The 19,713-nt window shown below is 39.4% G+C and overlaps 1 protein-coding gene across 11 annotated transcripts in view; it reads right to left on the reverse strand.

Moving 5' to 3' along the window:
• The window catches only part of MRTFB (myocardin related transcription factor B), a 281,350-nt gene that overhangs the window by 75,272 nt on the left and 186,365 nt on the right, over nucleotides 1–19,713 (reverse strand). Inside the window, exon 1 of one of the 11 annotated variants that reach the window (XM_019928681.3) lies at nucleotides 502–849. The exons of the other annotated variants lie outside the window; for them this stretch is intronic. Coding sequence (XP_019784240.1) covers nucleotides 502–622 — 121 coding nt within the window. The 5' untranslated portion in view covers nucleotides 623–849. Of the gene's footprint in view, nucleotides 1–501; nucleotides 850–19,713 lie in introns of those variants that run through there. 11 annotated transcript variants of the gene reach the window in all.

A 19,713-nucleotide genomic window follows, 5' to 3' on the forward strand; every position in this document is an offset into this window, starting at 1 on the left:
CCAATCATTTAAGGATACAATTAAGACAGAGCCAGCTACCTTCCTGCTTTTAAACAATAAAAACCATAAACATGTTAACTGGAAAAAGAAATCATTTCCCTGGAACTACGTGTTCCTCAATGTAAAAGAAGCAGGGTTCTGCATAACACTGAAAAGGAAATGGCCTCTCCTAAAGTGAGGTGGGGGGAAGCAAAAAAATTAGAGGACATGAGAAAATCGACAGAACAAACCTGGCAGGATTTCACCGAAATGAGGACTGGCTTCGTAAGTCCCCTTACTCTATCAGTTACTGCCCCCTCCCTGGAGTCCTATCAGTGAATGAATCTTCAGAAAGGGCTACCAAGAACAGCATTAAGCTTTCATTTCAAAGAACTTAGAGCGTGTAAGGTACGTGAGTGGAGAGAGAGCAGACACACGGCATGGGAAGCAGACACACACGCTCAGCCTGGTTGATGAGAGTATGAATTTGGCAGTTCTGCCCCTGTCCACAGACAGACTGACCTTCCTTGAGACTTTTCTGGTTGCTCCCTTCAAGGCATTCCTTTTCTTTTAGTGGCTCGAAATCGCCAGCAGCTAAAATCTCCGGGAAGCCCTGTTGCTGCTTCTTGGAGCTATCGATCATGGTGAGAGGCTTCTGGAGACAGGCAGCATCAAGCAAGAGAAAAACTCAGTCTGCCAAACAGCAGAGGCCAGCGCTCGGAATCCTCTGGTCCCGGGGTCCTGGGTGGCTCCTCACAATACCCCGATCACTGGGCAATTATGTCTTCAAGCAGCTGAAGGAGCCGTTACCCTTTAGCTGCCAGCTGGACCTGCGAATCGACTCCTGCTGCTGGAAGCCCGAAACTCTCTCCCACGTTGGGAGGCAGAGGCACGGAAGCACGATGATGCTGAAATCCCACCCCTTTTCCCAGCCAGCCCAGCTTCCCCCGCACTGGGGACTTCAATCTGCAGTTTGATGGTCCGCGTCATCTGACAAACACTGACTCAAGCAGTTAAAAATAAATCCTCTAGTTGTTAAAAGACAAGACTTTGCTGATACCTAAGAAGACAAATTGCTGCCTGTGGTCTCTCTCCGGCTCTCTATAAACACAGCCACAGGCTGTGGAAATACTTTCTATCAGCCAGCCAAGCACATCCATTACTCATTAAGTTCTCCAGCTAAACAAACGGCGGTCTAAAGCACCCGAAGGAAGAGGGTCTTATCTTAGCAGAGGCACCACACTGAATAAACATGTTACTAGCATATCTGGATAAAAACAGAAGCATGTCACCACCACACTGCTTTCGTGGTGTGCTTTTTGCCGTTGCCGGCTCTCCCAGCCACAGCCGGTTCTCTCTGTCACAGGGAATGACCGTAACTGCAGCTCTCTGCCTTCGCCAATGCAGACCCGGGCGGCAGTTTTCCTTTGTGCCACTAGTCGGCCGAGAGAGTTAACATCGCCATGATTGTGCTAAGGAAGAAAATCTCCTCCCCTGTATTAAAGGCAGACACTGAGAGCTTCTAGTTCATAACAGGTTCCACCAGCAAGCAGCCAAGTTTAATTTCACGTGAGCTATCAACGGGCACCGTTTCCCCAGGTCACCTGGCCGCCCACTAGGCACAGGGACGCTGCCTGAAGGAAATGTGCAGGTAAGGCAACTCCAGGCAAAGTGGAAATGCCTGCTTTCCTACACACCAAACATCTATCTGTCTACCGCTGTAGCCAAAAGAATCTGATTTTCATGGTTTGAAGTATGCTCCTTTGCAAAGAGGTCCCATAAAACCCATTAGAGGTTGTAAGCACAGGAGACTGAATCCTCCCTCCATGACAGATCTGCTTTTGCTTTGTTCACTTTTTAAATAATCAACATCTAACAGAGTGCCTGGAATATTAGGGAGTTCTCAACAAATACTTGTTGCATGACTAAGTGAATGAATGAAAGCAGAAGATAATACTCAGAGCTCTTCTTTTGATAATTACTCAGAGTTCTAAAGAAGTCCTAGGTCAGTGACCAAGAGTCACTAATTTTTAGATGAACAGCTATGTGTTCTTTAAAGGAAGCACATTTTCTCTTTAAAAGAAAATACACGCATGCACTTTGAATGTGCATGTGACATGATCCTTTTGTGGGATAAAGAAAGGCTTCCATTTTTACAGCCAGAAAAACCAATATTCTCTTCAACATATAACAGAGATGGGGACTGGATGAAGATTCTTTCCTTTGTCCCTGCTTCCAAGGCTGGTGTGCACTACATCTGTGCTGTTCTAGAAAGATAGTTATCTATCCTTCTCCAGCATCTCTCAAGAATGGGATTACACAACACACGACATGCTTCTTGTCAACTGAAATTCCTTCTGAGGCGATTTAAGTCCATCGTTGGTAGTCTAAACCCCTGCAGGAACAAACTGCGACAACCTTAACACACTTCTCAAAAAACGCCCTCAAATGCTCTGCTACTACTTCTGATCCTAAGGCCTCCATTCTTCTAAATTAACTGTTCCTACACCTTTAAAGGAGTAAGAAAAAACCCCATCATTTTCCGTGGACATTCTTTGGGTCGGTGTGCCGAAAGTTTTACCAAGTTTATCTCATTTAACCCCTAATAGCCCTTTGTGATCACTATGATTATTTGTACATTCTAGACATTCTACAGACCAAGACCAAAGTTACAGAGCCTGTAAGCAGCAGATCTGGAATTCAAACAACATCTTAGTTCTCCAAAGCCCACATCTTTTTTCTATGGCATTGCAATGCCTGCTGTCTTCTAAAACATGCTCCATTTCCACGCTTTAGTTTGATCTTGGGACAGGTTTAAGAGCAGAGACCATGACTTTCATTGCCTTCATGTAATTCTACTCCTGGTGAGGGAGAAGGAAGGCAACATAATCATACTAGAGTGCTTTTATGAAAGCAATTTAACTTTTCCTGAAATAATAACAATAGCAGCCAACTTTGTTTAGTGCTCTAAACAAAGTTGTAGTGCACAACACCGTCTAAGTGCTCTTCATATATTATCTCATTTATTCTGTTGACAGACCTGTGAGTTCAGTGTTGTTATCCTAATTTACAGATGAGAAAACTGAGGCACAGGAAAATCAAATATTTTGTCAGAGACCACATATCTCGTAAGTGGTGGCCAGGATTCCAAACAGGCAGCTTGGTTCCAGAGCCTACATTTTTAATTGCTTTGCAAAAAGAACAACAAAAACAATAAACCCCAACATTCTCCTTTTCAGGATGTTGTTTATAAAATTGTACCCAATTTTTTGGCCACAAGTTTAGAAACCTAAGTAAATCCAGAGCTACACCATCCATTTAAAAATTCTTTATTGGCCATGTGAATGTGTGTTTAGTATGTTAAAAAGTAATACAATTCTCTTTTAAGGATCCTCTGTAGTCTTATTATTTTTGTTTCTAATAAATATAAAAGATCTCAATAAGGAAACATTTTCTGGCTGTAGATTTGTATGAAAAGTCTTGCCTTTGTAGTTTTGAAAGGGAATAATAATTTCTCTAGTGGTGAATATGCCTAAAAGAACAATTTATTTTGCTATTTTAAAAATTCTGAAATAATTTCAAATTCAAAAAGCCTTTTTCCCCCGAACCATCTGCGAGAAGGCTCTGACACGATACCTCTTTACCCTAAGTGCTCTGGTTTATAATTCCTACAAACAAGGCTATTCTCCCACATAACCGCAATATGACCATCAATACCATGAAATTAACACTGATATATCATTGCCACCTAATCCACAGACCCCATTCAAGTTCTACCAGTTGTCCCGACAGCATCCTTTATAGCAGAAGGACCCAAAGCAGAATCACATATGGCACTGAGTTTTCAAGTCTCTTTAGTTTTCTTCCATCTTGAACAGTTAGTTCCTCAGTCTTTCTTGATATTTCTTTCCTTGACTTTTGAAGATTACAGACTGGTTACTCGGTAGAATTACTCTCAGTTTGAGTTCGTTTGATGTGTCTTCGTGATTACATACCAGTCGTGGCAGGAATATCTTTGGCAGGAATACCACAGAAGCAATGTAGTGTGTTCTTTGCATCCCATCAGGTAGTGCACAAATTCAATTTGTCTCATAGCTGATGATGTTTAATTTATTAAAATGGTATTGGCCAGGTTTCTTCACTACAAAGTTAATTTTTCTCTTTGCAATTAATTATTTCATGGGGCTGAGCTATTTATTACTAGAATGACTCCAAATGATGATTTTGAAAATTCTATCATTCCTTCTACATTTATTAGTGGCACACCCTACTGTGAGAAAAAATTCTCTTTATTCAGTTTATGTTATCTGTTGATATCAGCATGGACTCACGACTCCTACTTCTTTCAATGGGTTATAACATGTTCCTATCATTATTTATTTTGATGCTCAAAAATAATTCAAATAATTCCAGGTTTGGCCAGTGGGAATCCCTTTGAGCCGGCTTCAGCGTCTTACTGTTCTGAGCACTTTGAGCACTTGCTTACTTCTCGGCATGAGATGTTCCAGGCTCGCCTTTTACTTTTCCTGCTCTGTTGAGAAACCAAGCTAGGTGTGCTCAATGCTACTTGGGTGTCACTGTTCCCAGGCCTCTTCTGTAGTCAGAGGTAGGAAATATGTGTGAGTTTACGTCTCTGTGTGTGTAAACACAAACATATTTACGTCTCTATTAACAGATGTAAATACAGACCTGTATTTAAGTATGTACATCTGTATTTATGTATATTGAAAACCATGAGTTCACCCCAATGCCTCCAATTCCAGTCCAACCCCACAGGGTCATTCTCAGTTTCTTTCTTTTCTATATTTGTAAACTCCTCCTCCTATAGTGAGAATCTTGTCCCATGGTCTCTGCCACCCCACTCATGGATACCCTGCCCACCCCATTACTGTCACTGCTGTGGCCAAACCCAAGGCAGATGTCTGCTCACCCACTGGCTCTGAAGCGTGGCACTGGACTGCTGCCCCCACTCCCACGGGGCAGCTGCCTTGCTCAGCCCCACATAATGTCTCTTGGATTGAATTAGGGCTGGAGGGAGGAAGGAGACCTGCCTTCTCTCCTGGTAGGAGAAGCCCAGAGTTATCATGTGAACTGCTTTCCAGTAGGTCTGCCCTTGTTCCTTATGTGCTACATCATCTTCAGTGGCACTTGGCTCTATTGTCACGAGTGGCGTTTAACGTCAGATGATAGGTGATTACATTCACTTTGCCTCTGATAAATATGCTTCCACAGTGTTTGTGTCTACACTCAAAAGAGCTGTTTTAGTATGAAAGAGAGTACCATAAATCAAGTCAATTTTCCCACTACCCCAAGCATAGATATTTAATAAGCGTGAGAAAAACTGTATGGCTTGGAGACTAGGACAATCCAAGAAAGGCCTCAGGGAATCAAAACAGAAACAAACATGGCTCAAGGGAACTACACAAAAACCTGGCAGAGTCAATATACGTCTATAAAACTGCTGACAAGAAAGACTATCATTGTGAGGGTGCTGTGCTTCAGTAAGGAAAAACCTGAGGATGTTACCAACTGGGCAATGTTCCGCCAACGTAAAAATATTCAAAAATAATGAATAAAATAAAAGTAATAAATAAAATAATTAGTCACAGAATGCAAAGAGACTGCTAAATACTAAGTACTGTCTGTACTTCTCCTGCAGCATTCTGGACCTTGGGATCGAGGAAGATGCCCTTTTCTTTTTGCCTTCCACCTCTGGGTGCTTTGGAACAGGTCCTCAGGTGAACATTCACTGAAGAAGATGCCGGCACTTTGGGGCTTCCTTCACACAGTCTGAGCACAGTATTACAACATTTATGGAGTCATAGTCAGTCAGATTGGACGTATTTAGGGAGAAAAATTTCAGTCCAGGTTACACCTAAATTTTTTTCCTAAGGGTGTCATATTTTCAGTAAAATACATATTTGATCCTTAATTTTCTCCTTTTTAACATTACAAATGCCACTATAAAATATATCTTTAGACAATTACTAAATGGTATGGTAAATTCCAGTAATTTCATAATTATTAAGCCCAGTTTGATAATATTGATAATTTAAAATATTTTTTGTAAACAAGGACAAGTACAGAGTGCTATCTGTGAAATCAGACAGCATATCTTAAAAGTCCTTCATTTTTACCACTGTTTAAATACATGGATATTGAATAGTACTGCAGATATGAAGAGATTATGGAAACGACTGTTTCATGAGGAGGGATACATTTTTCTAACACTTCTAAGATAAGATTTTGAAAGAATATCAGTGATTTGAGCAACTAAGTATTGTAGCATAACCGAACACTACAACAGGGCCAAACAGGCTGAGAGTTGCGTTTGTGATCTGTGCTTATCATAATCTTTCATCCTAGAATGCAGAGGCACTGCCCTCCTGGGTTTGCCTTATCCTCTCTGAAGATGTGAACGGCAGACCTGGCAAGGTTTTTCAGGACTGAATTTGGACCATTAACACTTGGCTGATTAACCTCCGCTTACACTGAGGGGAGAGAGCTTCCTCTGGGGCGGGGCAAGCAGTGGGTGAGGCAGAGGACATGTTTCCTAGCTCTTCCTCAGGCGGGTCCTCACGTGACAACGGCACCACTCAATCGCAGCATTCTGATGGCATCTCAGTTACTGGTGTCCTTTGTCTTCTCCCCCCAACCCCAGATCTTTAGTATGGATAATCAAGAGACGAGAGGATACACTTTATCAGCTTTGAGAAAGTCATCCAAATCCTTTCTCTACTTCTAAGCCTGAGAGTTACTTATAAATGTATAAACACAGACAACTGGCTGGAAGATTTACAACCAAGAGCCTTCCTTAGATTATATTTCTTCAAAGCAGATTTCCTTGAATTCTGAGTTATGGACTATAAGGGAGAATGAAATGACTACAGCTTTGAGGGTTTAGCATAGATGGGAGGAGTGACACGTTAAGAGGATGGAGTCCTAGCGAAGACTGGAAGCACATCATCCAGTTACGACCAGTCTGATGCTGAGGTCAGCGCCTGTAACAAGGAGACTGACTACCATAGTGTTTCTCGACCTTTTTTACATCACAGCTCCTGACCCTTTTTAATATAATTTTTTAAAACATTTTCCATGAAATTGTAGCATCACAGATTTACTGTATTTATGTACTCTACGTGTATCTGTACATTATACATTAAAAAGATTTCTTTGCCTATACCCCAAGGGCCAATTTTCATTCCTGTTGAGAATGCTTAATTTACAAGAGGGAAAGCCAGTATTTCCTATTTTGTTGAGGAAAAAAATAATAAGATAATAAGAAAGAACTGTATGTAGGAAACCCTCAATGAGAAAAGAACAAATGTTCACCGTCTGTGATCATGGTTTTTAGATCACGAGTAAATTTAGCAGGATCTTGAGGATCTTCCTGACCCTCAGCAGCTCTGAGGGAAACACGTATTGATATTTGTTTTGTTAAAAGAGAAAGTGCAGCTCAGCTACGAAATGATGCGTTTTCAAGTCGCTCTGCTGGTGGACACATATCCTTAATCCTGGTTTTCTCACTCCAACATTCTTTTCACCAAAAGCAAAAGCCTGTGGGTTTTTTTTTTCCTGTTTACTAAATTGTCATGTGATTTTCAGAGGCATGTATTTAAGAAAAATTGGTAATTTAATTTCAGCGGGATGTAAGATCACAGATGGATTTTATGAAGGTTAGAGCCAGGATGGTTTTGCGGAAGGAATACAACTTCAGGGTTAAACATAATTCGGCTGTGAGAGCTATGAGGTCTTGGAAAAGTGGCAACATCTTTGTGTCATGGCTGCCTCATCTACAGCAGTGCATTAACGATAACAACAGCAGTAGCTGTTTTCTGTGATTACAAAAATCAGGAAAAAATGCATATAAAATTCCTAGGACAGGCAAAACTGGCACTCCCCAAACGGTGGAGTCTGTCGGGGCTCATTTCTGGAATGATCTCCTTTGTCTGTCTCCCCCATGGCTGCTTGTCTGCTAGGCTTGCGGTTTCTCCGGCAAGACATATACACACAGACATAAGTGCAGACCACCACACTAACCACCACACCACACGCATTCTGTTTTCCAACCCCACCCTCTGAGGCTGCAGCAGGGTGCAGATAAAGTTCATCATTTTTTGGTTTGGCACTTAACACCTTCTGGTGTCTTTCTGCTACTTGAGATTTCATGTATTAGATTAAATCTGAAATTTTTATACTCGCAGAGAACCCTGCTGATACTTTTTCACTTAACTGGAATAATGAAATAGAAAAACCGCCCCAGGTGACTAATCACAGCCAAGTAGTCAGCCATGGGCTCTGAGAACTGGGTAGAACAAACCCGAGGACATACTTTCAGGAATCCAAGGATGGCTTCTTGGATGAGTTCTTCGTGGAAAATTTAAAAATTTCGTGTTTTCATTTTGTTAACCTTGAAAAAAGAATCAAGTGTTGCCATATAAGAATGCAAAGTAAAGCGAGCTGGACCTTGTGGTGATGACATATTCAGGCCTAGAGAAGGCAAAGTGATAGCAGCCTGCAGCGGTCTTAACAGAGAAGCAGGTGGGAGAAGCGAGGCACCGTGGCAGGGGGCAGCACAGGCTTGAGCCTAGGTGACAGCAGTGAGCACCACGGTCAGGCATCTAACAGTCACATTTATGCAGAAATGCAGGTGTCACAGGAAATTAACACCGATTTGAATTTCATTAGCTTTGTAGATTTCTGTAAATAACATACAAAAGTGTTCTTGTTTTGTAGTTGTGTAAGTGCTACTAAGCACAAGGAGTTTATACTTCTTTTACAGTTGTACCTAATTCCGCAACATTACACTAATAAACATTAAGTCATCTCCTAACTGTTCTTAAAGGGTCAGTACATTTCTTAAGTTTGTGAACCACTGCTTTACCGTATAACTCAAACGGGGAGAGGGGACCCATTTACTCTGCTGCTCACCTTCCACAACATTTTCCTGAGGTGAGAATTAAGCATTTGCCTTCGTTTATCTAATCCGACTGGGGATCCTATTTTGCCATCTTGGGAGTCACGACAAAAGGTGGAGATAACACCAAGCATGGCTTGAGAAATTAAGGAGGCAAGAGGACTATGCAATTTCAATATAAAATCATGTCATGCCCTCACCCCTGCTCCAAAATGTTTCCTTTATCTCTTATTGACTCTACTTTGAATTACCGGAGCCACTGTTCCAAAGCATCTCCATTTTCCTCAAGGCAACGCTACATAACCACCCTTTTACCTTTCTCAGCAAGTAACTTGGGATCCTAAGATTTATGAATATTGAGGTCTTCAGACATAAACTCCACTCCACCTTCCAACTCCCATCCCACCTACTGTCTTTGAGGAAAAAGCAATCTTTCTTCTTGCAGAGGGGAATCCAGACAGGACTGTAGTTCCCTCCCACCTACTTACAAAATTGTGATCAATGAATGAACCTTCTCCGCGAGGATCCTTTGTGCCCACTGAGATTGCGCTGGCATCAACCGTCAACCCTAAACACCCACCACTGCACACAGAAACACACGTGCCCTACTTTGCATTCAGGAGCTTCTTGCTTTCTAAACGGCAGTTCCTAAATGAGTTTTCCTTCTGCAGTTAAAATACCCTTGATGTTAAGATTACATGCTCTACTCAGGACGAAATCATCTCTAATTTTGTAAGTTAGGCTTTGCTGGAAAAACAAAGATGTTTGTTTGTTTGTTTGTTTTAAAGGGAAGCAATGGGCTTAGCCTAGACCTCAGGTAGGTCCATAAAACCAAAGCTGTCTCACTCGTCCTCACAGTCTCAGTGCCTGGGACACCGCCTGCACAAGTAATGGTGCCTGGGTAAATAACAGAATGTCACTCAACCGACCCACATTCATCCAGGCCTCTCCCTACCAGTGTAATTCCGCCCACATTTCGTATCTTGGCATTCAAAGCCACTGATGCTTTGTCTCCCACCTTCCTGAGGAGCATTATTAACCCCCGACATGTTGCCTATGCTTCAGCTAAATCAAGCTTCTTTTACCTCCTGATACACTCTGAGTTTTCCTTATCTCTGCTCAAGTTTTTTCTTCTGCCTGAAATTCTCTATTTCTGCCCATGGAAACTGTACCCAAGCAAGAACTAGCTCCAGCATCAATCTCTTTCAGAAGCTTTTCAGGATGTCTCTCAACACCCCCGAAGAGTCAGATCTGAACACTCATGATACCTGTCATGGGAGGACTCAGCCTTCTGTGAATAATAATGAAGATGATGACGACGCTGGTACTAACGTTTATATGTCACTTACTGTGTACTGAAGTGCTTTATTTATACATGATGCTAAGCACTTCACATACACCCACTCAGTTCACTATTCTCAATAACTCTATCTACTACTCTTTCCTTTTTATACTGGGGTACTGAGCGGTTAAGTAACTTTCCAGCTACACAGCTTTTAAGGAGTAGAAGATGGATTTGTAACCTAGGCAGTATGGATACAGACTACTAGCTTTTCTCAGTGGGTTCTGTGAGAGAATTAGGCCCTAATATCCAAAGGTATCCACTGTATAAAATGAATTAACTTCTCTCCTATGTGTCTAGAATGGTACTAGCTATGTCATCCTCGGGATAATTAAGAAAACAGTCACTCTAATCACATGTATAGGGATTAATTTTCTCACAGAACCCTGGTTGAAAAAGAAGTTGTTTGCGCAATTTTTTTTTCAATTAGAAAAGTAAAAAATATTACATAGGTCTTAATCCTTGACAATCAAGTGTATTTACAAACAGCAAGTATCTTCACGTAAACAGTTCTGGTTGGAAGACCCAGAGGGCACTCCTCTGGGGGAGGGGACGCTTTTCACTGCTTCACTATGCTTTCTTTCAATGTGTTTGGATGCTCTTCATATTCCTGATATCCCTTCCCCATCTTAGTAAACCTTACAATCTTCAAAAGCTGCAACTGCATCTCATTCATCTTTTTGTCTCCCATGAGAGCCATCTCAGTGTTTAAATCAGGTTCACATGGTCATGTTTTTCTTTAATTAAGTAAATTCTTACATTCAGTAGTCCAGGCTAGTTGATAAGCATCTTCCTCACAGGAAACTAACAACTAAAGCTACCTGTTATATTTTTTTGGTTGTATCTGACAGGCATTTAAAAATCAAGATTACTGAGGCATAAAGACAATGAGATACACCCATTTAAGGTGTATAATTTGGTGAGTTTTGATGGAGGTACACACCTGTGAAACCATGGTCCCGTGTGAGGTACAGAACATTTTCATCATTCCCAAAAGTTTCTTCCTGCCCCTTTGCAGTACATACTTCTGCTACACCTAGCTTCAGGTAATCACTGATCTACTCTCTATCATTATGGAGTAGTTTGCCTTTTCCAGAATTGCAGGTAAATGAAATCATACAGTATGTAGCCTTTTGTGTTTGAGTTCTTTCACTAAGCATAACGATTCTGAGAGTCATCCATGTTGTTGCATACATCAGTAGTTAGCTCCTTTCTATTACTGAGCAATAATTCATTGTATGGAGAGACCATATTTTGATTATCCATTCACCTGTTGATGGACATTTGGGTACTTTTCAGTTCTGAGCTACTATGAATAATTCTGTCACGAACATTTTTGTATAAATCTTTGTGTATATAATTATACTCCTTTCTTTTAAATAAAGGCTTGGTCATATAGTAGGTATATGCTTAGCTTTTGAAACTATGGTTTCTTCAATAGAACTTTATTGGTAGCTTTATCTGTAATAGCCAGAAACTGCAAATGACCATCCATACATAGGTAAATGAATAAATAAATTTTGGTGTATCCATACAACAGAATACTAATCATCAAAAAAGAATAACAAACAAAGATATGGATAAATCTCAAAATAATTAGGCGGAAGGAATGAAGCCAGACAAGAAAAAGAGCACATGATTCCCTTTATAAAAAATTCTAGAAAATGCGAACTATATAGTGACGGAAAGCAAATCAGTGGTTGCTTGGAGACTGTGGTGGAAAGAAGAACGGTTACAACGGGGCATGAGGAAATTTTTAAGGGTGATGAAAATGTTCTTGATTATGGTGATATCAAAACTCCTCAAGCTGAATACTTTAAATATGTGCAATATATTGTATGTCGATTATACTTCAATAAATTTGTTTTTTTAAAGACAATGGCACTTGTGGAAACAGACAAATTCCTTGATGTGATAGGATAACTCTGAAACAGTCTCTACTGTTTACAAACTTTAATGCAGTAGAAGATTATTTTCCTGGGTGTCTGAACTCTGAAAACAACTGAGCAGCAGAATTGCTCTAAAGAATCTTAAGACAAAAAAACAACAACCTATTAAAGTAAAATAAAATAATTCCCATATATAATAACTGCGTTATTTCTCATGTGCATGCTAGTGGTGTGACCTGGAGCGTTGTGACTGACAGGCCTGCATGATTTGGGTGGACTGATGTGTGTTACAGATGAGGATGGTGAAGGGGTAGTGATCCTGAACACAGAAAACATAAAATTCAAGTGAAAAACATTTTACAGGACAAAGGACATCTTTTAATGCTAAAAGCCGGATTCAACAATGAGGCTATAACAGCTGTGACTATGTACAAAACAACATAATTACTGTTATAAAACAAAAAAGACAGGAGATGCAATGTGACATAGACAAAAACACACAAATAACAGGAGACTTTAATCTCCCAAGCTCAGTACAAGACAGATGAAGTAGACAAAAAATAAGCAAGGATATACAAGGCCAAAACAGCATAAGCAGTAAGGAGATCTTATTGCTATACAGTGAACTTCACACCCTGATGACAGAGAAGACACCTTCTCAAAAAACACGGACTATTCAAAAAACAATCATATACTAGGTCACAAAGAAAACTCCAGTGAATTCCATAAAACAAAAAATATTATAAACAACACTCTGATATCAATGCAATAATGCTAAAAATTATTAATAAAATAAAAAACTAAAAAGTTTTGTCTACCTGGAAATTAATAACATCTTCTATTAACTCACAGAAAAGAGGAAAAATACAAACTGAAATGAAAGAATTTTTTTAAAAAAGATAGTTTTGGGGGGTATAATCAGAATCTGTGGCAAATATTTAAAGCAGTGAGCAGAGAAAATTTCAAATCCATAAACCATTATATCAGTACAAATGAAAGAATGAAAATAAACTATGTGCCTCAGAGAAAAAAGATTAAAAAAAACAAAGAATAGAGTCCTAGAGACGCTTGGGATATCATAAGGTTATGCGCAGCTGGCGTTCCAGGAGGGCAGAGAGAATGAGGCAGAAAACATAACTGCAAATATAATGCCTGAAAACTCCCCAAATTTGATGAAATACATAAAGTACAGATTCAAGAAACCTGGCAAACTTTCAAGGAGGATAAATTCAAGCACATACAGAAATCAACAGGCTTCAGATACACAAGCAAGCCGTTACAGAGCATAATAGTAGAGAAAACTCCATTAATAACAGCAAAAAGACAAAAACTCAGGAGTAAACTTAACAAGAAATGCACAAAACTCCTGAAAAACACAAAAGTAGGCTTGCACACATAGATAATCCTTGTTCATGAATAGGATAAAATACCACATTATTAAAATGTTGGTTGTCTCTAAGTTAATTTACACATTTAATGCAATTTCAATAAAAATAGCAACAGGCTTTTTAATTGAGCTAGACAAGGTGATTCTTAAGTTCATATGGAAAAAATAAAAACACCCAAGGCAAACCAGGAAAACACAGAAAAAAAAAAGTGTCACATAGGGGAGGAAGAAAGAGTCTGATTAGATAAAAATAAACTTGAAGTAGATCAGGGATGAAAATGTTAAAATAAAAAAAAAATCAAACCATGAGTACTGTTTAAGTAAATACTGATGGGATCCTTGGACATAGGGGAAGGTTTTCTATGACCCCGTATCCAAATGCAATAAAAAGAAAAGACTGATAAATTCTGGCCACGTTAAAAACAGAACAAAAACACTGAAGAGGAAGGGCTAATCTCCTTAATACATAAATAACTCTGTAAAAATAAAAGAGTTTAAAAACCCGACAGAGAAATGAACAGATAATTCACACTCTTCTCCAAAAAAAGATTCTGAAATGGCCCTTATGCATATGAAAAGATGTTCGACCTTACTCATAATTAGAGAAGTGCAATTAAAGTTATATCAGAACATCAGATGGCAAAAAAGTATGACAACACATTCTGTAGGTGGGGCTGTGGGGGAAATGTTTATTTCTCACACATTGCTGATTGGGGTGCAAACTGGTACACCCCCTTGAAAGAGGAACTTAGCAATATCTAACAAAACTACAAATGCGTTTACCTTTTGACTCAGCAATTCCACATGTAGGAAGTTACCTGAAGGATACACCTCCAACATTATAAAATGGTATATGCCAAAAGTTATTTACTATAGCAATTTGCTTGTTACTGCAAAATACTGGAAACAACTTAAATGCCCACACACAGGAGAATGGTTGAATAAACTATGGTACATCCACACCACAGAATACTACACAGCTGTAAAAAGAACTAAGGAAGATCTCCATGAACTGATACCAGGAGACCTGCAGAATATGTTAAGTGGAAAAAAAAAAGCAAACTACAAAACAGTATCAATGTTACTTCTTGCATAAGGGAGAAGGGAGAACAATAAAATGTATAGTTATAGCTGCTTCAGGAGGAAAAAAATGAAAGGAAGGGTAAACTAGAAACTAATGAGATTAATCCCCTTCCTTGGGTGGGGAAACAGGGAGGAAGAATTAGGGGATGGAAATGGGATGGGAGGGAGATGTAGGCAGCAACACTTTTCTGAGAACATCATTTTTGGTACAGTTTTTTTTTTTTTTTGCAGTACGCGGGCCTCTCTCACTGTTGTGGCCTCTCCCGTTGCAGAGCACAGGCTCCGGACGCACAGGCTCAGCGGCCATGGCCCACGGGCCTAGCCGCTCCGCAGCATGTGGGATCTTCCTGGACCGGGGCATGAACCTGTGTCCCCTGCAGCGGCAGGCACCACCAGGGAAGCCCCATTTTTGGTACAGTTTTGACTTTCAGAACCTTGTGAATATATCACACACTCAAAATATAAATTAATGAATCTACAAGGATGAAGGAATATCCAAATTGGGCCAGCACTAGCCCTGGGCCCAGGACAGCCCACAAGCAGATGACACCACCTCCAGGATGCCTAGGCCCTGCAGCCAGCCACCCTGTGACCCAAACCTGCCCACCAGCACCAGAACTCCTCGGGCTGTGCATCCAGCCATGCCAGGACCCAGCCCCACTCATCAGTGCCTGGCAGCCTCCATACAGGGCAGGGCCAAGCAAGCAACTGGGTCGGGGCCAATCACCCCTACCATCATGCCCATAGTTGTTCGACCCGGCACAACAGAAGGGCCCATGCAGCCCACTTAGAGGGCATCCCTAGAGCATACGGCCACAAAGGACGTCTCTTACATAAGGACACTTTTCCAAGATCAGAAAATGTAACCAATCTACCAAATACACAGAAATAAATACAGAACTAGGCAAAAAGAGGCAACAGAGGAATGTGCTACAAATGAAGGAACAAGACAAAACTCCAGAAGAACTAAGCAAGATGGAGACAAACAACCTATCTGATAAGGAGTTCAGGGTAACGTTCATAAAGATGTTCAAAGAACTCGAGAGAAGAATGGATGAACACAATGAGAAGTTTAACGAAGAGTCAGAAAATATAAAGAACCAAACGGAGCTGAAGAACACAATAACTGAAATAAAAAATACACTAGAAGGAATCAACAGATTAGATGACACAGAGGAACAGATCAACAAGCTAGACGGCAGAGTAGTAGAAATCATGCAAACTGAACAGAGAAGAGGAAAAAAAAATGAAAACAGTTTAAGAGAACTCTGGGACATAGCAAATGTGCTAACATTCACATTATAGGAGTCCCAGAAAGAAAAAATAGGGAGAAAGGGAAAGAGAATGTACTTGAAGACATAACAGCTGAAAAGTTCCCTAACCTGGGAAAAGAAGACATCCAGGTCCAGGAAACACAGACAATCCCAAATAAGATCAACCTAAAGAAGTCAATTCAAAGACACATTGCAATTAAAGTGGCAAAAATTAAATATGAAGAGAGAATATTAAAAGCAGAAAGGGAAAAGCCACATATAAGAGAGCTCCCAGAAGGCTAACAGCTGACTTCTCAGCAGAAACTCTATAGGCAAGGAGGGAGCAGCATGATATATTTAAACTGATGAAAGGGAAAAACCTACAACCAGGAATACTCCACCTGGCATGGCTATCATTCAGATTTGAAGGAGAGATCAAAAGTTTTACAGACAAGCAAAGCAAAGCCATGAAACTGGCTTTGCAGGAAAGGGACTTCTCTAAGCAGAAAAGGCCACAACTAGAAATATGAAAACTACAAAAGGAAAAATCTCATTGGTAAAGACAAATATAAAGGTAGAAGATTAGCCACTTAATAAAGATAGCTGGAAGGTTAAAAGACAAAAGTAGTAAAATTACCTATATCCTCAGTAAGTAGTTAAGAGACATACAAAACAAAAAGATGCAAAATATGAGGTCAAAAACATTAAATGTGGGTGGTGATGCGGGGAATAAAAATGCAGGGTCGTTAAAATGAGTTTGAACTTTAAAGAACAGCAGCTTAAAATAATTGTGTGTGTGTGTGTGTATATACATACATATAAAACTCACTGGTAACCACAAACAAAAATCTAAAACAGGTACACATACCAAAGAGAAAAGAATCTGAACATAACACTAAATAGTCATCAAATCACAAGGGAAGAGAACAAAATAAGAAAGGAACACAAAAGAACTACAAAAAAGAATACAAACCCCAAACAATTTTAAAAAATGGTGGGCTTCCCTGGTGGCATAGTGGTTGGGAGTCCACCTGCCAATGCAGGGGACACAGGTTCGTGCCCTGGTCCGGGAAGACCCCACATGCCGCGGAGCGGCTGGGCCCGTGAGCCATGGCTGCTGAGCCTGCGCGTCCGGAGCCTGTGTTCCGCAACGGGAGAGGCCACAACAGTGAGAGGCCCGCGTACCGCCAAAAAAAAAAAAAAGGCAAAAAGTACATACATCAATAATTACTTTAAATGTAAACGGGTTAAATGTTCCTATCAAAAGACACAGAAGGGCTGAATGGATACAAAAACAAGACGCATATATATATATATATATATATATATATATATATATGCTGCTTACAAGAGACTTCAGATCTAAAGACACACACAGGTTAATAGTGAGGGGATGGGAAATGGTATTCCATGTAAATGAAAATGAAGAGATAGTTGGGGTAGCCATACTTATATCAGAAAAAACAGACTTTAAAACAAAGACTGTAACAGGAGACAAAAAAGGACATTACATAATGATCAAGGGATCAATCCAAGAAGAATATATAACAATTGTAAAAATATATGCACCCAAAATAGGAGCACCTAAATATATAAGACAAATCTTAACACACATAAAGGGAGAAAGTGACAGTAACGCAATTAATAGTAGGGGACTTTAACATCCCACTTACATCAATGAACAGATCATAAAGAGAATATCAATAAGGAAACACTAGCCTAAGAAACACATTAGACCAAATACACTTAATAGATATAGATACAGAACATTCCATCCAAAAGTGGCAGAATACACATTCTTTTCATGTGCACATGGAACATTTTCCAGGTTAGCTCATATGTTAAGCCACAAAACAAGCCTTGGTAAATTTAAGAAAACTGAAATCATATTAAGCGTCTTTTCCGACCACAAACACATGAGACTAGAAATCAACTACAAGAAAAAACTGCAAAAAACCACTAACATATGCAGACTAAAAAATATGCTACTAAACAATCAATGGATCACTGAAGAAATCACAGAGGAAATTTTAAAATAGCTGAAGACAAATGAAAATGAAAACATAACAATCCAAAATCTATGGGATAAGCAAAAGCAGTTCTAAGAGGGAAGCTTATAGCAATATAAACCTACCTCAGGAAACAAGAAACATCTCAAATACACATCCTAACCTTATACCTAAAGGAACTAGAAAAAGAACAAACAAAACCCCAAAGTTAGCAGAAGAAAAGAAATCATAAAGATCAGAGCAGAAATAAATGAAAAAGACAAAAAAAAAAAAAGGAAAAGATCAATGAAACTAAGAGCTGGTTCTTTGAAAAGATAAACAAAATTGATAAACCTTTATTCAGTCTCATAAAGAAAAAAAGAGAGATGGCCCAAATCAATAAAATCAGAAATGAAAAAGGAAAAATTATAACCAACACCACAGATATACAAAGGATCATAAGAGACTACTGTGAGCAATTACATGCCAATAAAATGTACATCTTAGAAGGAAGGTATGTACAAATTCCTAGAAATATACCATCTCCCAAGACTGAAGAAAAAGAAAATATGAATAGGCCGATTACCAGAAATGAAAATAAGTCAGTAATAATAAAAACTCCCAACAAATAGAAGTCCAGGACAGATGGCTTCACAGGTGAATTCCACCGAACATTTAAAGAAGAGTTAACACCTACTGTCCTCAAACTATTCAAAAAAAAAATGCAGAGGAAGGATTGCTTCTGAACTCTGTACCAGTTTGTACCAGATTGCTTCTATACCAGGCCAGAATCACCTCAATACCAAAACCAGATGAAGCTAACACACACACACACACACACACACACACAAAATTACAGGCCAATATCACTGACGAACACAAGTGCAAAAATCCTCAACAAAATATAAGCAAACTGAACTTAACAATACATTAAAAGGATCACACAACATGATCAAGTGGGATTTATTCCAGGGATGCAAGGATAGTTCAATGTTCACAAATCAATGTGATACACCACATTAAAAAATTGAAGAATAAAAATCATATGATCATCTCACCAGATGCAGAAAAAGCTTCTGACAAAATTCAACATCCATTCATGATAAAAGCTCTCAACAAAGTGGGTATAGAGGGAACATACATCATCATCATAAAGGCCATATTTGACAAGTCCACAGCTAATCTCATATTCAAGGGTAAAATGCTGAAAGCATTTCCTCTAAGATCAGGAATCAGACAAGGATGCCCACTCTCACTGCTTTTATGGAACACAGTATTCAAAGTCCTAGCCACAGCAATCAGATAAGAAAAAGAAATAAAAGGAATCCAAATTGGAAAGGAAGAAGTAAAACCATCACTGTTTGCAGATGACATGACACTATATACAGAAAATCCTAGAAATGCCATCAAAAAACTACTAGGGCTCATCAATGAATTTGATAAAGTTGCAGGATACCAAATTCATACAAGGAAATTGGCCACGTTTCTATATACTAACAACAAGCTATCAGAAAGAGAAATTAAGAAAACCATCCCATTTACAATTATATCAAAAAGAATAAAACACCTAGGAATAAATCTAACTAAGGAGGTAAAAGATCTGTACTCAGAAAATTACAAAGAAATTGAAATAGAAAGAAATCAAAGGTGACACAAATGGATGGAAAGATATACCATGCTCATGAATTAGAAAAAATAATACAGTTAAAATGACCATACTACCCAAGGCAATCTATAGATTCCATGCAATCCCTATCAAAATACCAATGGCATTTTTCACAGAACTAGGACAAATAATTCTAAAATTTGTATGGAAATGCAAAAGACCCTGAATAGCCAAAGCAATCTTAAGAAAGAACAAAACTGGAGGTATCA

The sequence above is a fragment of the Tursiops truncatus genome, chromosome 15 (assembly GCF_011762595.2).
Source record: "Tursiops truncatus isolate mTurTru1 chromosome 15, mTurTru1.mat.Y, whole genome shotgun sequence".
Lineage (NCBI taxonomy): Eukaryota > Metazoa > Chordata > Mammalia > Artiodactyla > Delphinidae > Tursiops > Tursiops truncatus.